General features: G+C 41.6%; 1 protein-coding gene across 4 annotated transcripts in view; it reads left to right on the forward strand.

Annotated features, from left to right (window-relative positions):
- Positions 1-18,603, forward strand: part of ASCC1 (activating signal cointegrator 1 complex subunit 1) — a 134,383-nt gene that overhangs the window by 48,115 nt on the left and 67,665 nt on the right. For all 4 annotated transcript variants that reach the window (XM_081105325.1, XM_081105324.1, XM_081105323.1 and 1 more), the window contains 2 exons: positions 4,092-4,189; positions 6,845-7,023. In XM_081105325.1, the coding sequence (XP_080961451.1) occupies positions 4,092-4,189; positions 6,845-7,023 (277 nt within the window). The remainder of the gene's footprint in view (positions 1-4,091; positions 4,190-6,844; positions 7,024-18,603) is intronic.

Genomic DNA, 18,603 nt, shown 5'->3' on the forward strand with positions numbered 1-18,603 from the left:
TAAAGAATCAACATTAGGATAAGATTCTCCTTGACAATTATTTTCGGAAGCACGTTTCCAAATTCTTGATATGGTCATTCTGTTGCACTTAAATTGTTTTGCAGCTAAATTGTTGCACTTAAATTGTTTTGCACCTTTCTACAACTTTTCCTTTTTCTTTCTTTCTTTTTTTTTTTTTTAATATATTTTATTGATTTTTTACAGAGAGGAAGGGAGAGAGACAGAGAGCCAGAAACATCGATGAAAGAGAAACATCGATCAGCTGCCTCCTGCACATCTCCCACTGAGGATGTGCCCGCAACCCAGGTACATGCCCTTGACCGGAATCGAACCTGGGACCCTTCAGTCCGCAGGCCGATGCTCCATCCACTGAGCCAAACCGGTTTTGGCTCCTTTTCCTTTTGATGCATCAAGAACTGGACAATCGCAACTCCATCTTGAAAACTCTCTTTTTTAAATCTTACTTTTACAATGGGTCGATATTCAACTGAAATAAAACAATTGATTTCGATCAGCGGATGAAATTAGAAAAATAGTTATACTTTGTAATAATTAGATTAACCTAAAAATTGAAAGATGTGTCAAAACAAATGACAGATGTCATGAAACATTGATTTTGATTGAAGGCTTTGCAATTTTGCGCTACAACATAACTTACAGCTGCATTTGCCAATAATTCCCGTTTAAATATTCACTTGCTACTATTATTATGGGACAGAGGGAGTATATAGAATAAACTTGTTTAATTAGACCTGCTTTCTGATTTAGCTAAACTTTTTCCAGCCCAGTGAAGCACCCCAACTTCTCTTTCAGGTAATTGTCAGCAACACAGCAGTAAATATCAGAAGCAGATTATTATTGTAGATCACGCAGGGAGAACAAAGGGCAAAATATTTACTGCAGCAGTGTTTGACTATATTCTGCACAGTGAGAAAACCTGAAGTCATTTTCAAGGTCCACCATTTTTTTTTTCAGTTGGGTCAAGTTTCTAAGCTTTCTAAATCACTATTTTCCAGTTAATGAAAGGAAAATAGGATTCCATGAGTCTCCCGTCTACCTACTTCAGGACTTCTGTGAGGATCAAATGAGATGAGGCCTGCGGAAACACTTCACAGACATTTGGTTAAAGTGTGAAATGTTTGCAACTGGCTATAAAGCAAGTTGTGTTCCTGGGCTGAAGAAACTCCAAGGAGGCTAGTTGCTAGGGAGAGGAAGCCAGGTGTTGCTACATGACATCATTACCTGGGGCCTACAGCCACCGTTTTGGGCTGGGCTGGGCTAGGGGGCCGCATTTTGTGCCATGGGGTCCTGTCAGTGTCAGTTGCAATTTGCTGGGCTGTTGCTCTGGGGTGGTGGTAGGGCTTGTGTCCCACTTGGGGGAAGCCAGGTGTTGCTTTGTGGGTGCTAGGTCCGTGCTGCCGTTTCTCTGTAAATGTCCAGTGCACGTCACAGCAGCTCCTGCGTTGAGTGTCTGCCCCCTGATGGTCAGTGCGGATGGTTGGATACTTAGCATATTAGCTTTTTATATATATAGAAGATAGATAGCCAAGATATGGAAGCAACCCAAGTGCCCATCAATAGATGAGTGGATAAAAAAGCTGTGGTACAGCCCTAGCCGGTTTGGCTCAGTGGATAGAGCGTTGGCCTGCGGACTGAAAGGTCCCAGGTTCGATTCCGGCCAAGGGCTTATGCCCGGGTTGTGGGCTTGATCCCCAGTAGGGGGCGTGCAGGAGGCAGCCGATCAATGATTCCCTCTCAGCATTGATGTTTCTATCTCTCTCTCCCTCTCCCTTCCTCTCTGAAATCAATAAAGAAATATATATATATATATATTTTTAAATATATTTTATTGATTTTTTACAGAGAGGAAGGGAGAGGAACAGAGAGCCAGAAACATTGATGAGAGAGAAACATCGATCAGTTGCCTCCTACACACCTCCCACTGGGGATGTGCCCGCAACCAAGGCACATGCCCATGACCGGAATCGAACCTGGGACCCTTGAGTCCGCAGGCCAACGCTCCATCCACTGAGCCAAACCAGCCAGGGCAAGAAATATATTTTTTTAAAAAAAGCTGTGGTACATATATACAATAGAATATTACTCAGCTATAAAAAGGACTTAAATATTACCATTTTCAACAGCATGGGTATTATGCTAAGTGAACTAAGTCAGAGAAAGACAAATACCATTTGTCTTTGGCGACCATTGCTTCAAAGGTTTCCTTAAACCAGGGGTCGCCAACCTTTTGGATCTCACAGACCACCACAGACCACTGGTTGGCGACCGCTGATCTAAAGAACAAAATAAAGGAAAAAATAAAAAAATAGACTTATAGATACTGATGGTTGCCAGAGGGGAAGGGAGTTGGGGGGTTGGATGAAAAGGTGAAGGGATTAAGAAGTACAAATCGGTAGTTCCGAAATAGTAATGGGGATGTAAAGTACAATGTAGGAAATATAGTCAATAATATTGTATTAACTATGTGTGGTGCCAGGTGGGTTCTTGAAATATTAGGGGATCACTGTGTAAAGTATATGATCGTCTAGCCCAGGGGTGGGCAAACTTTTTGACTCGAGGGCCACAATGGGTTCTTAAACTGGACCGGAGGGCCGGAACAAAAGCATGGATGGAGTGTTTGTGTGAACTAATATAAATTCAAAGTAAACATCATTACATAAAAGGGTACGGTCTTTTTTTTTTTTTAGTTTTATTCCTTTCAAACAGGCCGGATCCGGCCCGCGGGCCGTAGTTTGCCCACGGCTGGTCTAGCCACTATGCTGCACACCTGAAACGAATATAAAATAATATTGAAAAAAATTAAAGCAAATGGACAGTTTTAGACATAGTCACCCATGTTACTGGGTACTGTATTAAAGTCATAGAAGCCAAAATACTGTTGATGATGGGGGAGTTTTTCTCTTAACTTTATAGTCCAGTGAAGGTCTCTTAATGCTTTATAGATACTGAAACTTCTCTCCTGGGATCCAGTAGTCTTATTCACTGTAACAAATCTAATTATTATGGATTCCAGAAGATAACTTTGGAATGTCAGAATTATTTATACTAGGAGTGCTAGGCAAGTAGTGTAAATGAATCTATAGATAATCAGGTGGAGTAGGTGAAAGATATTAGGGAGTGATGGGATTCATGATGAGCTCATGTTCCATTTTTAGGGATGAGAATAGGCTTCAGTCTGTTGTTGTCATATCTTCTAACTTATCTACAGAACCTGAAAATCTAAATTTAGGTGAAATTTCCAAATTTTTAGGTAAACTCTCCCAAATAAAACTTGTCTGTGTGAATTCAGCCTCCTGAGGTTTGCCTGTTTATCCTCTGTGCCTTTGAATCCATCCTGAATGGTGGATGCTACTCTTTGCTAAGTTCTTTACCCTTATTTAATTAATTAAGGACAGTTCCCTTAGGATGAATTCATAATGTAGTTAACTTGTACTCCAAAAGGACAAGGCTCTCCCCCCTCAAACTGTAGTCCCATTGGTTGCTGGAATTGCCTTTGAGACTATGTCAGCTTTCCTTTCAGTCAAGTGCAGACTCAGATTTTAATGTAATTTTAAGAAGCAAACAGATATTAGGCATAGTAATTATTCCTTTACATTGAATTTGGCTGTAGGACATCCTTTTGTCAATGAGTGTAATGCTGTATGTTCTGTAAAGCTATATGACTTGTTCCAGGCCAGTGTGGCTCAGTGGTTGAGCATCAACCCATGAACTAAGATGTCACCAATTCGATTCCTGTCAGGGCACAGGCCTGGGTTATGGGCTCGATCCCTAGTAGGGGGTATGCAGGAGGCAGCCAATCAATGTTTCTCTCTCACTGATGTTTCTCTCTCTCTCTTCCTCTCCCCTTAATCTCTCTCTAAAATTAAAACAAAACAAAACAATACAAAAAAACACCCACAAAACCAAAACAAAACTATATGACTTGTAAGTTCCTCTACATTTATTGAACTTTCACTGAAGCACTTTTCTGTAATGGAGTATCTCTGGTATTTAAATGTGATGGAATTCTTTATTTTGGTACATTTTTGCCCAATATCCTTCCAATAATTAATTTTTTCTTTATATTATAGACATATAGTTGGAAAGAGAGGGGACACTAAGAAGAAACTAGAGGTGGAGACCAAAACTTCTATTAGTATTCCTAAGCCTGGACAAGAAGGAGAAATTGGTGAGACCCAGTGTATACGTTATATTTGCAATCATTTTTGTGTGTGTATGGAATAATGTAACCCAACTGAGGTGTTTAGTGACTGTATTCGTTATGAGGTTCTGTAGCTATTGGCCTTTTTGTGATTTATCAGTATCAATCTACCAAATGGAGAAAGATGTAATTATACCACCTTATCTTGATTGAATACCTGGGCCTTCATTTTATACTTTACCTGGCACTGATGGGATAAAGCTCCTGGATTTCATTGTGATTTATTTATTTTATGCTTCAGTAGCTTGAAATGGAGGGTGTGAATTGTTTCAAGTTAGAATTAGAGGAAACCAATGAGACCTGCAAATTTGAAATAAAGTCCAGCACTTTCCATAAGTGTTTGCTTGTTTTTACCTTGCTTTGTAGACTCTGAGTAGCGATTAAAATGCCAGCGTGATTCAAATAACTGCTTGGGTGAGGAAAACTAGTTGGGTGATATAAAACAAGTCAGAAAATGTCTGTACCGAACATCAGTGTGAACCAAGGGCAACAGCTTTGAGTGAGGGTCAGTGTGGGGACAAATTTTTAAAAAATTCATCCTAAAACTATAGGACTTCTAAAAAATCAACTAAGTTCAGCAGCCTTCAGTAATCTATTTTCCATAAACACCTGCAGATTGTATTGTTTTAGGAGAAAAAAAATTCAAGTACTCTTCTTATTTTGTGCTATGTAAGAATAATCATTGTGACAGATAAGTAACAGTTGACTTTAGAGCAGTGCTGTCCCAAAGAACTTCCTGTGATGATGGTATGTTCTCTATCTGCCCTGTCCAGCACAGCAGCCACTGGCACATGTGACTGTGAGTACTTGAAATGTGGCTAGTGTGACTGAGGAACTGAATTTGTAGTTCTATTTAATTCTAATTCATTTAACCTCTAGTTTAACTAGCTGCATGTGGACTCCTATATTGGACAGCACAGTACTAGAGTTTTCCCCAGCATCTTGTAACTTCAGTAAACTCCAGCCTAAGAACTTCAGTGACATTTATAAAGGACTTCTAAAAAATATACATTCAGTTCATTAGAATTACAAATAAAGCCATGGCTGGTTTGGCTTAGTGGTTAGGGCATTGGCCCACACTCTGAAGGGTTGAGGGTTTGATTTCCCAGTCAAGGGCTTGTACCTGGGTTGCAGGTTCAATTCCTGGCCCTGGTCAGGGCTTGTGTGGGGGGCAGCCAATCCATGTGTTTTTCTCACATCGAAGTTCCTTTCTCTCTCCTCGGCCCTCCTCCCCTTCCTCTCTCTAAAAATCAAAGGAAAAAATATCGTTGAGGTTTAACAACAACAAAAAAAAGACTTACAAATAAAAAACTTAGGTCTTTCCTTAAGCTTTAAAGTTCAAGTTACAAATATTGAAATATTTTATAATTGCATTTAAGTTTATTTATCTATTTCCCCCCCCTAATTTTATAATTACTGTATGCTTTAAACATGGAAACTTGCAGAAATTATATACTGGTATAAAGGGAAATCTTTTATAATAGGAAACCCAGACCTAATCACCATTGACAGTTGAATATGTTCCCCATTTTTGCTATCCTATAGTAATATATAAATAATGTTTATTTTATTTTTATTTATTTAGTTAGTTAGTTAGTTTTATATTTTTATTGATTTCGGAGAGAAAGGGAGATAGAAACACCAACGATGAGAGAGAATCATTGATCCGCTGCCTCCTGCACGCCCCACACTGGGGATCGAGCCCAAAACCTGGGCATGTGCCCTTGACCGGAATCGAACCTGGGACCCTTCAGTTCATAGGCCAATGCTCTATCCGCTGAGCCAAACCGGCTAGGGCTTTATTTTATTTTTAAAAATATATTTGTATTGATTTCAGAGAGGAAGGAAGAGGGAGAGAGAGATAGAAACATCAATGATGAGAGAGAATCATTGATTGACTGCCTCCTGCGCGCCCCCTACTGGGGATTGAGCTGGCAACCAGGCATGTGCCCTTGACTGGAATTGAACCTGGGACCCTTTGGTCTATAGGTCGATGCTCTGTCCACTGAGCCAAACTGCCTAGGCTGGGTTTCTATCTCGGTGTGGGAATTGCTGAGTCATATGGTAATTCCTTTTTAACTTTAAAAAAATATATATTTTTATTGATTTGAGAGAGGAAGAGAGAGAGAAATATCAAGGATGAGAGAGAATCATTCATTGGCTGCCTCCTGCATGCCCCCTACTGGGGATCAAGCCCCCAAACCAGGCTTGGGAATTGAAGCATGGCCACCTGGTTCATAGGTCAAAGCTCAACTGCTGAGCCTACACTGCCAGGCCCTTTTGAACTTTTTAAGGACCTGCCAAACTTTCTCATAGCAGCTGCACCATTTTACATTTCCACCAACAAAGTATGAGGGTTTGCTTTGTAGCTCATTTTTCTAGTTCATCAGCTGGTCTTTAAGGATTTTTTGTTTTAAGACCTCATCTGCTTAGACTGAATTCATTTTAAGTTTCTTACTCTTGATTCTGTCCGCTGTTTAGAATTATGTACACATTCAGCAGCTCCCCACATATGACAGTATCAGGAGGTCGCCTATCTTACATCAAATGCTTATCGTATATTTTTTCGTATAAATATTTATCGTATAAATATCGTTAATCGTATATTTTTTTTGTTTGCAGTAATCACTGGCCAGCATCGAAGTGGTGTAATTTCAGCCCGAACTCGGATTGATGTTCTTTTGCTCACTTTTAGAAGAAAGCAGCCCTTCACTCACTTTCTTTCCTTTTTCCTCAATGAAGCTGAGGTTCAGGAACGATTCCTGAAGTTCCAGGAGGAAGTACTAGAGAAGTGCTCCATGGTAAGTAGCAAACTAAACAAACCAAAAGTTTATTTATTTATTTTTATTTTTTTTTTATTATTGATTTTTTACAGAGAAGAAGGGAGAGAGATAGAGAGTCAGAAACATCGATGAGAGAGAAACATCGATCAGCCGCCTCCCGCACATCTCCCACTGGGGATCAGCCCGCAACCCAGGTACATGCCCCCGACCGGAATCGAACCCGGGACCCCTCAGTCCGCAGGCCGACGCTCTATCCACTGAGCCAAACCGGTTTCGGCAACAAACCAAAAGTTTAAAAGAAAAATGAAGAGTACAGAAATGGTTCATAATTGAAACAGTAGATACAAATTTCTTCTACCAAAAAGGTAACCATTTCTGGTGGTTTCTTTTAATTCTAAGCTGAAAACAAAACTGTAGACATATTAGCACATACGTGTCTATATATTATTGAAATATTCTTTAAAAATTCTAAGACACAAAAGGATCATCTTAATATACATACTATCCTGCACTTTATGGATGGCAATGTTAATGAGATGTCATTATCTGTAGATCTTCCACCTCTGGACAGTCATGGCTTATTTGGGATTAGTAACAAAAAACAATTTTGCATGTGGAATTTTTATACTTACACTAGAGGCCTGGTGCACGAATTTGTACACAGGTGGGGTCCCTTGGGGTGTTCTGTGGAGATCAGGCTCTAGCTCAGGGGTGGGCAAACTTTTTGACTCGAGGGCCACAATGGGTTCTTTAACTGGACCGGAGGGCCGGAACAAAAGCATGGATGGAGTGTTTGTGTGAACTAATATAAATTCAAAGTAAACATCATTACATAAAAGGGTATGGTCTTTTATTTCAATAGTTTTATTCATTTCAAACGGGCCGGATCCGGCCTGCGGGCCGTAGTTTGCCCACGGCTGCTCTAGCTCATGCCCCCAGCCTTGTAGTCCCGCCTGGCACCCTGCCATGGCCTGGCACCATCCCTTCACCTGCTCCATCATCCTGCCTGCAGGGTGATCGATTGGAGCCAGGTCCCTGCTGCCACCGCCACTGGTTACTGTCTGCAGGACGGTGTGGGCCGGGCCCCCCTCCCAGCTCCCTCAGCACCTAGCTGGGCAGCGGCCCCGCTCCCCACTGCCACAGCTGGTGCCGGGCGATCAGGCCCCTGCTCACACCCACCTTGGCCCGGCGCCGCCTGCTCACCTGTTCCGCCATCCTGCCACGGTCCCACTCTGCCATGGTCTTGCTCTCGTCAGGGCCCATCAGGGCCAGCAGCACCTCCACTGCCAGCACCACGTTGCCAAAGCCCACCATGTTCCGTGCCTCCCCCTGGTGGTCAGTGCACGTCATAGCAAGTGGTCGAACTTCTGGTTTCCTGGTTGAACTCCCGGTTGAACCACTGCCCGAGGGGACAATTTGCATATTAAGCTTTTATTATATAGGATAACAGTGAAATGCTTGTGACCAAGATAATAGCAGATCATTTAGATTACAAAATAAGTGTTTTTTTAAATCCTCACCTGATGATATGTTTTTATTGATTTTTAGAGAGAGATGAAGGGAGAGAAAGATGTGAGGGGATGAGAGGGAGAGAGAGAAAAACACCTATGTGAGAGAGAAACATGGATTGGTTGCTTCCCTTACCCACTCTGACTGGGAATCGAACCCACGACCTTTTGGTGTACAGGATGACACTCCAACCAACTGAGCCACCTGGCCAGGGCAGAAAATACATTTTAAAACTCCTTTTGTATATACTTTTAGGTAATTTAAAGAAATATTATTGATTTTTAAAATAATTATGAAAGTAATGTATATTTATTATAGAAAATTTAGAAAATACAGAAAGGGTTAATAAAAAGTCACACATGGCCCTCGCTGGTTTGGCTCAGTGGATAGAGCGTTGGCCTGTGGACCAAAAGGTCTCGGGTTCGATTCTGATCCAGGGCATATATCTTAGTTGCAGGCTCCTACCTGGCCTGGACTCTGGTTGGGGCTTGTGCAAGAGGCAACCAATTGATGTGTTTCTCTCACATCAGTATTTATCTCTGTCTTTCCCTCTCTCTTTCACTCTCCCTAAAAATCAATGGAACAATATCCTCGAGTGTGGATTAACAAACAAAACAAAAGTCACCCATGACCTCACCATTGGGAGATAATGTTTTGGTATATTTGTGTGTGCATGTGTGCACACATACATTTAAAAAATAATATGTGTCTTGTATATGGTTTTATATACTGTTTTTTTTGAAATTAAACATTATACCATGATCATTGTTTTGGCATTGAACAAAAACCTAAATATTTTACCTTTGCTTTGAAGACTAGGAAGGAAATTATAGTAGTGATGGCTAAAATAACATTATTTGATTTCATTAACTATTCAGATGACTTGACTTTTAATGGCTGCTTACTATTTTGTTATACGGACATATAAAATTTAAACTCTATTCTATTTTGTATTATAAATAATAACTCTATGAGTATTCTTCTAAAAAAATATGTTTAATGATTTAAGAGAGGAAGAGAGAGAGAGAGAGATAGACACATCAATGATGAGAGAGAATCATTGGTCAGCTGCCTTCTGCATGCCCCACACTGGGGATCAAGCCCACAACCTGGGCATGTGTCCTGACCGGAATCGAACTGTGATCGCCTAGTTCATAGGTCAACACTCAACCACTGAACCACACTGGCTGGGCTGCATTAGTCTTAGTTTCTTATTTAGTACTAAAGGCCCAGTGCACGACATTTGTGCATTGGGGGGGGGGGGGGCGGTGGTGGTGTCCCTCAGCCCAGCCTGCACCCTGTCACAGTCCGGGACTCGTTGAGGGCTCTCCACCTGCCGTGGGGGCGGGAGAGGCTCCTGCTACCGCCACTGCACTCCCCAGCCGCTAGCCCAGCTTCTGGCTGAGCGGTGCTCCCCCTGTCGGAGCACACTGACCACCAGGGGGAAGCTCCTGCGTTGAGTATCTGCCCCCTGGTGGTCAGTGTGAATCATAGCAACCGGTTGTTCTGCCATTTGGTCTATTTGCATATTAGCCATTTGTGAACTGGCGGGGGTGGGAGGGTGGGGGAGTGTCCCTCAGCCCCACTTGTGCCCTCTCACAGTCTGGGACCCCTCGGGAGATAACCACCTGCTGGCTTAGGCCTGCTCCCTGGGTGGCAGATGGCAGGCCCAATCCCTTGGTGCCTGCCCCGCCTCCCCGGGTCGTGCACACGGCAGGGCCGATCTGGGGGTTGGGGTGCCGCCCCGGGTCGGGTCGCCCGTGGGATGCCCGGGTGGGCCGGCCGATCGCTGCTGCCCCGCCCGGCCACCCTGGTCAGGTCTCACATGGACGCCCGCCGCCCCGGGTTGCAGATAGCAGGCTTGGATGGCGGCAGGTCAGGCGGGATGGCGCTGTCCCGCCCTGCCTGCAGTATGCAAATTAGCCACCATCTTTGTTGGCGGTTAATTTGCATATCATGCTGATTAGCCCATGGGAGGTATAGCGAAGGTACGGTCAATTACCATGTTTGTCTATTATTAGATAGGATAGTCCTAGAAGTTGAAAAAGAGTATGTGTATGTTGGAGGCTTTTGCTATGTATATCCAGATTACCTTCAGGAAATGCTATAGAATTTTATACTTCAGACTATAGCTTTCTATAGGTTTCTTTTCCTGCCCTTGCCAATATTGGGTGTTGTCATTCTTTTATGTACTTTTTGTAATTCAGTGGACAAAAAAATAGTAGCTCATTGCTTTACTGTTTATTTGTATGATTATTGGTATTAAGACTTTTTCATATGTTTAACTCTTCTTCCTTTGTGTTTTGGTTGATTTTTCTCTGAGAAAAATTCATTTCTTAATTTTTGAGAGTCATTCATGTTGGTGTGTGTTATATTAGTTAATTTCTTTTTATTGCTGAGTAGTATTTCTTTACTTGAATGAACCAAAATTTTTTATCCATTCAACTGTTGATGGATGTGTGGGTGGTTTCTAGTTTGGGCTGTTAAATAAAGTTACTACATATAATCATTTGTGCAGAAATCTTAGTATTAAGTATATATTTTTATTCTTCTTGGGCAAATACTTAGGAATATAATTGTTGGATAAAGTGTAGGTATATGCTTACTTTTATAGGAAACTGTTAGACCTTTTCCCAACAAAGCCATGCTTCTTCTACTACTAATGATGTATGAGAGTTTAGGTTCCTCCACATTCATGCCGACATTTGGTAGTATCTCTCTTATTTTGATTTTGGCCTTTTTGGTAGGCATGCTGTACTATCTCTTGGTTTTATCTGCAGGGAATCTGTCTTAACACCGCATGGATCCCCGAAATCACAGAGTATGGAACCATATATATATACATATATATACACACACACACACACACATAAGTGTGTGTGTGTGTGTGTGTATATGTATACACACACATTTACATACTCTGTTTTCTCCTATACATACATACTAGGATAAAGTAGTTTAGGGCTTCTCTTTGGCATATCTGCATTGTCAGCATCACTACTCTTGCACTTTGGAGCCATTAAAGTAACATAAGAGTTACTTGAATATAAATACTGTGACCAGTGATCCTGATAATCAAGATGAGTACTAAGTGACTAATGATTGGGTAACATATACCGCGTGGACAAACTGGACAAAGGAGTGATTCACATCCCCGGCTGGACAGAGCTAGAAGGCACAGGATTTCATCATGCTACTCAGTGTGGAGAGAAAACATGGAATTTCCTACCATTTTGAGTGAATCTTTCTCTTGGTTAGGTATTTACTTGGTTGTTGCAGCTTCTTAACTGGTTTCTGTAGTTCTCCCAGAGCTGCTTTGGTCTGAATGTTACTGTTTATTTGGTGTTTCGGTGGGGGCATGAGGGTCTAGTTCTTAGTTTGCCATCATGCTGATGTTGCTCTGAGTTTGGATAATTTTCAGGCATTATTTCCTCAACTATCTTTTTTCTTCTCCTTCTGGTACTCTAATTACACATATATTAGACCAGCTGATGTTGCTACACAGGTGACTGAAGCTCTGTTCATTTGTTTTCCAGACTTCATTTTCTCTCTCTGCTTCTGTTTGGATAGTTTATATGTAGCACTGATTTTTTTGGTAAAGTTTGTAATCTGTGTTTAATTCCATCCAATGGAATTTCATTTTTGCTCTTATTTTTTATCTTTTAAAGTTCATTTGTTGGTTTCTTTTTTTTTAAATCCTCACCTGAGGATATTTTTTTTCATTGATTTTCAGACCAAGTAGAAACATCTAGGTAAGAGAGTCACATCGATTGATTGCCTCCCACATGGGCCCCAACTGTGGCTGGGACTCGAGCCCACAACTGAGGTATGTGCCCTTGACTGGGAATCGAACCTGCAACCCTCAGTCTGTGGGCCAGTGCTCTAACCACTGAGAAAAACAGGCCAGGGCCTATTTGTTTCTTCATATTATCCTTTTCTCTATTCATTATTATATTCATGTTATCCTTGAAATAGTTTAGTTTATTTATAATAGCTATTTTAAAGTCCTTGTTACTTCCATAGCATGGTAGCATTCTAGATCTATTGCTATTGACTGATTTATTTATTTTTTAAACTGCGTATGGGTCACATTTTTCTGCTTCTTGCAAGACTGGTAATTTTTTATTGGATGCTGAATATTGTGAATTTACTTTTTTGAGAGCAAATTTTGTTTTTTCTCTTGAGAGCCTTGAATTTTATTCTGGAAAATAGTTACTTGTGGATTAGCATAATTCCAAAGCTTGTTTTTAAATCTGTTAAGGACAGGTCTAGAGTATTTTTGTTAAAATTTTTTTGAAATTGATTTTTAGAGAGAGGAAGGAGGGATGGGGAACATCTATGTGAGAGGGAAACCTCAAGCGGTTACCTTGGGCATGTACAGAGAGATGAGAGAGAGAGAGAGAGAGAGAGAGAGAGAGAGAGAGAGAGAGAGAGAGAGGTGAGAGTGAAACATCAAGTGGTTACCTTGGGCATGTACTCTGACTAGAATTGGAATCCAACCTCTGGAAGGTGCGTTTATACTCCTCATGTCAAATAATATTAAGTCCTTTTGGGATCTCTGGTGTGAAAGGTGAAAACATGAGTGCATTGGTTTACCTTTGCAGCATACACTATTGTATTCGTTTTCTATTGCTGCACAGTAAATTACCTCCATCTGGGCAGCTTAAAACAACACCCATTTATCATCTCACAGTTCTGTAGTACTTCTATAGATCAGAAGATCTGGTGGGCTCAACTCGGTTCTCTGCTTCGGGTCTCACAAGACTGAAATCAATATGTTGGTGAGACTGGTCTCTTATCTGGAGGCCGTGGGGAAGAATCCACTTCCGAGTCCATTCAGTTCCTGTGGCTATAGGTCTGAAGTCCCTGTTTCCTTTACATGTGACCCCTCTGGCTTTTGTTAAATCCTTCTTGTGCTTTGAATCTCTGACTTTTGTCACCAGCCAGAGAAAACTCTGCTTTCTAAAGAGCTTGTGTGTATAGATCAGGCTCACTGTGATAGTCTCCTTATGTTAAGGTTGGCTGTGCCTTATAATCTATATGTATAAAAGCATAAGCGCCTAACCAGTTTGGCTCAGTGGATAGAGCGTCGGCCTGTGGACTCAAGGGTCCCAGGTTCGATTCTGGTCAAGGGCATGTACCTTGGTTGCGGGCACATACCCAGTAGGGAGTGTGCAGGTGGCAGCTGATCGATGTTTCTCTCTCATTGATGTTTCTAACTCTCTATCCCTCTTCCTTCCTCTCTGTAAAAATTCAATAAAATATATTTAAAAAAAAAAAGCATAAGCGACCATTACAACCAAATGACCAGAATGACTGGAACAACCAGTCAACCAGTTGCTATGGCACACTGACCACCAGGGGGCAGATGCTCAACGCAGGAGCTACCCCCTGGTGGTCAGTGTGCTCCCACAACCTCCACAGCCCCTCCACCCAGGCATCCGGGCCCCCCCTCCATGACTGGCCAACCCCCACAGCCCCTCCCCCCCTGCCGCTGGCCCCCAGATAGGCCTTGATCGCCAGCCAAGCCAAGGGACTCAACCATGCATGAATTTGTGCACCAGGCCTCTAGTCCTATATAATAAAAGCTGAATATGCTAAGTGTCTGGTCGTCTAGTTGGCCATTCAACCAATCAAAGCATAATATGCTAATGATATGCTAAGGCCGTTCAACTGCTCACTATGATGTGCACTCACCACCAGGGAGCAGATAGTCAATTGGTCAACCAGTTGCTATGATGTGCACTGACCACTAGGGGGCAGATGCTCTGATCGCTAGGTTAGCTTGCTGGTGGGGTCCAGCCATTTGGGACTGAGTGAGACAGGCCGGACACACCCTGGAATCCTTCATCGTCCCTCCCTGGCTGGCCATCCTGCCGCGTTTCTTCCCAGCCCTGATCATGCACCGGTGGGGACCCTCGGCCTGGCCTGTGCCCTCTCGCAATCTGGGCTGAGGGACCCCACCCCCCATCCCCCACCCCCACCCCCTCCACCCCCCACCCCCACCCACGCTGAGTGCACAAATTTCGTGCACCAGGCCTCTAGTACAGTATAATCCCAGCAGTGATGTCTCATCATATTCACAGGTTCCACCCACACTCAAAGGAGAGAGGATTATATAAAAGTGAGGGTCACTAAGGGTCGTTCTGCCTACCACAGCCATTAATTTTCACTTTTAAACATTGCTGTGAAGGTCACATTTTTAATACAACAGACAAGTTTTCTATTCTCAGGTCTTATCCTGTCCTTCCCTCACTCTTCCTTGAACTTCTCTTTTCTTCCTTTAAAATAGTTGGCCTCTTTATTCTAGCATTCTTGTCTTTGACCTCACCCTTGATGCTCTAAAGTAATGTAAATTTACCTTTTAGGACAGCATTTCCTGAAATCACCTTCCTGTGTGCTGATCAATTATATAAGAAATGTTGTTTGACTGCAGACATTATCACCATCATCCCTGGGCTTCCTCTCCCTAAGCTTGAGCATTTAATGTAGGGTTTAGCTCAGGGGTGAGCAAACTTTTTGACTCTGAGGGCCACAATGGATTCTTAAACTGGACCGGGAGGGCCAGAACAAAAGCATGGATGGAGTGTTTGTGTGAACTAATATAAATTCAAAGTAAACATCATTACATAAAAGGGTACGGTCTTTTTTTTTTTTTAGTTTTATTCATTTCAAACTGGCCGGATCAGGCAGCAGGCCGTAGTTTGCCCACGGCTGGTTAGCTGCTCAGAGGCATCAGCAAGGTATTTCTCATCTATGTGATCTGCAGATAAACTGCACCTTATTTTTTCACTGTCCTCTCTTTCATTAAGATTCAAAGATGTCTCACTGTCTGCAAGTTCAAGAAGTATATTAAAACCTTGTCTATCTCTCCATCATTCTATAGCTAGTAATGCTGCTATAATTCCATTTTATCTCACAGCAGGGTTCAGTAGAAAGTGCATCAGTAATGAAAAACAGTAATTCAAAGCTGTGTTTGGTGGAGCATTCTGAAGGCTTCTAGATTTGTCTAAAGCTTCAGGGGATTACTCAGGCTGCCTGGAGAATCCAAATAGGTTATAGCTTCAGAAACTACATAGTTCTGCTTATATCGTATGTGAAGGCTAACACTGCACAGAAATGGCTAATGGATCTGGGGTTTCCCCTCCGTTAGGATTAGTTTTTTCTTCACTTAGTATTATTCACTGAAGAAGAAAATTTATTTATAAAAGCTTTAGTGTATAATTTAGGATTCTTCATGTGTAAGGGGAGTTCTGGGATTTATAATTACCTTATGGATTACTTTAGAGTGAAGATGGGATAGTTGTCTTTGGTTGTAAGAAAAGTTGTAAATTGAATTCTGATGTTGGGTAGGATAGTAGGAAATGACCAGACTTATATTGCACCGTTTGGATGCAGAGAGTTGTGAACAAGTGTTTATCTTTTATTCGTTCATTCACTGTTTATTAAATGTATATAATTTGCCAGACTCTGTATTATGCACTAACAATGGACTCTACCCTTATGGATCCCATGCTCTGGAAGAAGTAGCGTTCTTACAGAAATAGTTATGGTCTGTGTGCTGTTAGAGGGGCGAACAGTGGGTACCCAGAGGAGAGGGTGTGCAATGGTCGGAAAAGGCTCCATAAAGAAGGTGACACTTGCCCTAGCTGGTTTGGCTCAGTGGATAGAGCGTCGGCCTGCGGACTCAAGGGTCCCAGGTTCGATTCTGGTCAAGGGCATGTACCTTGGTTGCTGGCACATCCCCAGTAGGGAGGCAGCTGATCAATGTTTCTCTCTCATCGATGTTTCTAACTCTCTATCCCTTCCCCTTCCTCTCTGTAAAAAAGCAATAAAATATATTTTTAAAAAAAGAAGAAAAGGAAAGAAGGTGACACTTGAAGAGAGTCTTGAAAGAAAGAGTTGCCAGGATGGCAAGGAACAGACGAGCATTTTGGGCAGAGGAAATGGCACTTGCCAGGAATGCAAGTGTTCTAGTCCACTATGTTCAGGGGAGAGTGAGGAGTTTGCAAGACTAAAGCCTAGAAAGTGGGTAGGGTATGGTAGGGAAGAGGTAGGAGTTAAGAGCAGAAAGGCAAATGGTATCCACCTGGTTGTCAATGGTCTTGTGTGAGTTTTTTGGGTTTTGAATGTACTTTATAGGTAGTAAGGAATTATGAAAGAGTTTATGTAGAGATTAATGTGATTAATTTAGCATTATAGAAAAATCCTGAAGGCAGTGTGTAGGATGGATTGAGAGTTAAGGAGTGAGGTACGAGAGGCAGCTACCAGTTAGACTATTAATACAGTCTGTTGGAAAAAAAGTCTAGGGTCTGTGGCATATTTAGGAGGGGATATATTTCAGAGATGTTTGAGAGGTTTTCTCTAATGTGGGGATAACAATAGTACCTACCTTTAATGTTGATACAAAGAGTAAATGAATTAATATGTAAGATGTTTAGAGCGTAACATGGCACATAGCTAGTACTGTATGTGTTAGCTGTTGTAATACCACCGACTACCATATGGGACGGGGGAAAGTGGCATCAAGAAGAGGCGGAGGGTCTGGTTGGAACAGAGCTGTACCATTAACCTATCACTGATGTTTGAGTGATTAGTGCCTATCTTTGGAAATAAGTATAGATTGGTAGATGGATTGCTAACTAGTGCTTATAAGTAACTTATGGAGAAATTGTTGAGCTTTTAGAAGTAGGCTTAATTATTCATTGTGCTCGTCAAAGGTAAGAGGGATGCATCTTTTATTGACGGGGAGATCCTCTTCACTCATTTTTAATGGTAAGGATATGTAGACAATGAATTCTTTTTTATGGTCAGTATAAAAATACTTTTTTTCTTGTTCGTTTTAGAACCTGCTGTTTGAATATTTGTCCTTTGTTTTTATTTTTATTTTTTTTTATTTTTATTTTTTTTAATATATTTTATTGATTTTTTTACAGAGAGGAAGGAAGAGAGATAGAGAGTTAGAAACATCGATGAGAGAGAAACATCAACCAGCTGCCTCCTGCACATCTCCCACTGGGGATGTGCCCGCAACCCAGGTACATGCCCTTGACCGGAATCGAACCCGGGACCCTTGAGTCCGCAGGCCGACGCTCTATCCACTGAGCCAAACCGGTTTTGGCTGTCCTTTGTTTTTAAGAGCCTTTCCACTTTCACGTAATTATGTCTGGATAGAATTGATAAGCCAGAACAATCAAAACCCTGTTTTCTGAAGTTTATTTAACATAATAAGGTATTTTATTAATAACACTAATATAAGCTCAAATCAAGTCAGCTTTTGTGAACATTCTTAAAGAATAATAGAAGTGACTCATCAGAGCCTAATTCCTCACTCCAGTGATTTTGATGGAAGAGCAAAGATGGTTTAGAGTGTTGCATAGTCATATAAAAAGCTAGAAGAGGGAAAAGCCTGTATTTATCCCATTTTACTGTGTTCCAGAGGCTTCACACACACACACACACACACACACACACACACACACACACACACACGTGCCCTTACCCCCCCCCCCCATGTCCTTGTCCATAGGTGTACGATTTTTGTCCAGTCTCTTCCTGCACCCCCACACCCTCTTCCCCCTGAGAATTGTCAGTCCACTCCCTTTCTATGCCCCTGATTCTATTCTATTCACCAGTTTATTCTGTTCGTCAGATTTTTTATTCACTTGATTTTTAGATTCACTTGTTGATAGGTATGTATTTGTTGTCACTTTGTTGTTCATAATTTTTATCTTTACCTTTTTCTTCTTATTCCTCTTCTTAAAGAATACCCTTCAGCATTTCATATAATACTGGTTTGGTGGTGATGAACTCCTTTAGCTTTTTCTTATCTGTGAAGCTTTTTATCTGACCTTCAATTCTAAATGATAGCTTTGCTGGGTAGAGTAATCTTGGTTGTAGGTTCTTGCTATTCATCACTTTGAATATTTCTTGCCACTCCCTTCTGGCCTGCATAGTTTCTGTTGAGAAATCAGCTGACAGTCTGGGTACTCCCTTGTAGGTAACTGTTTTTTTTAAATTTTTTTTTATTTTATTGATTTTTTACAGAGAGGAAGGGAGAGGGATAGAGAGTTAGAAACACCGATGGGA

Source organism: Myotis nattereri, assembly GCF_964212035.1.
Source record: "Myotis nattereri genome assembly, chromosome: 13".
NCBI lineage: Eukaryota > Metazoa > Chordata > Mammalia > Chiroptera > Vespertilionidae > Myotis > Myotis nattereri.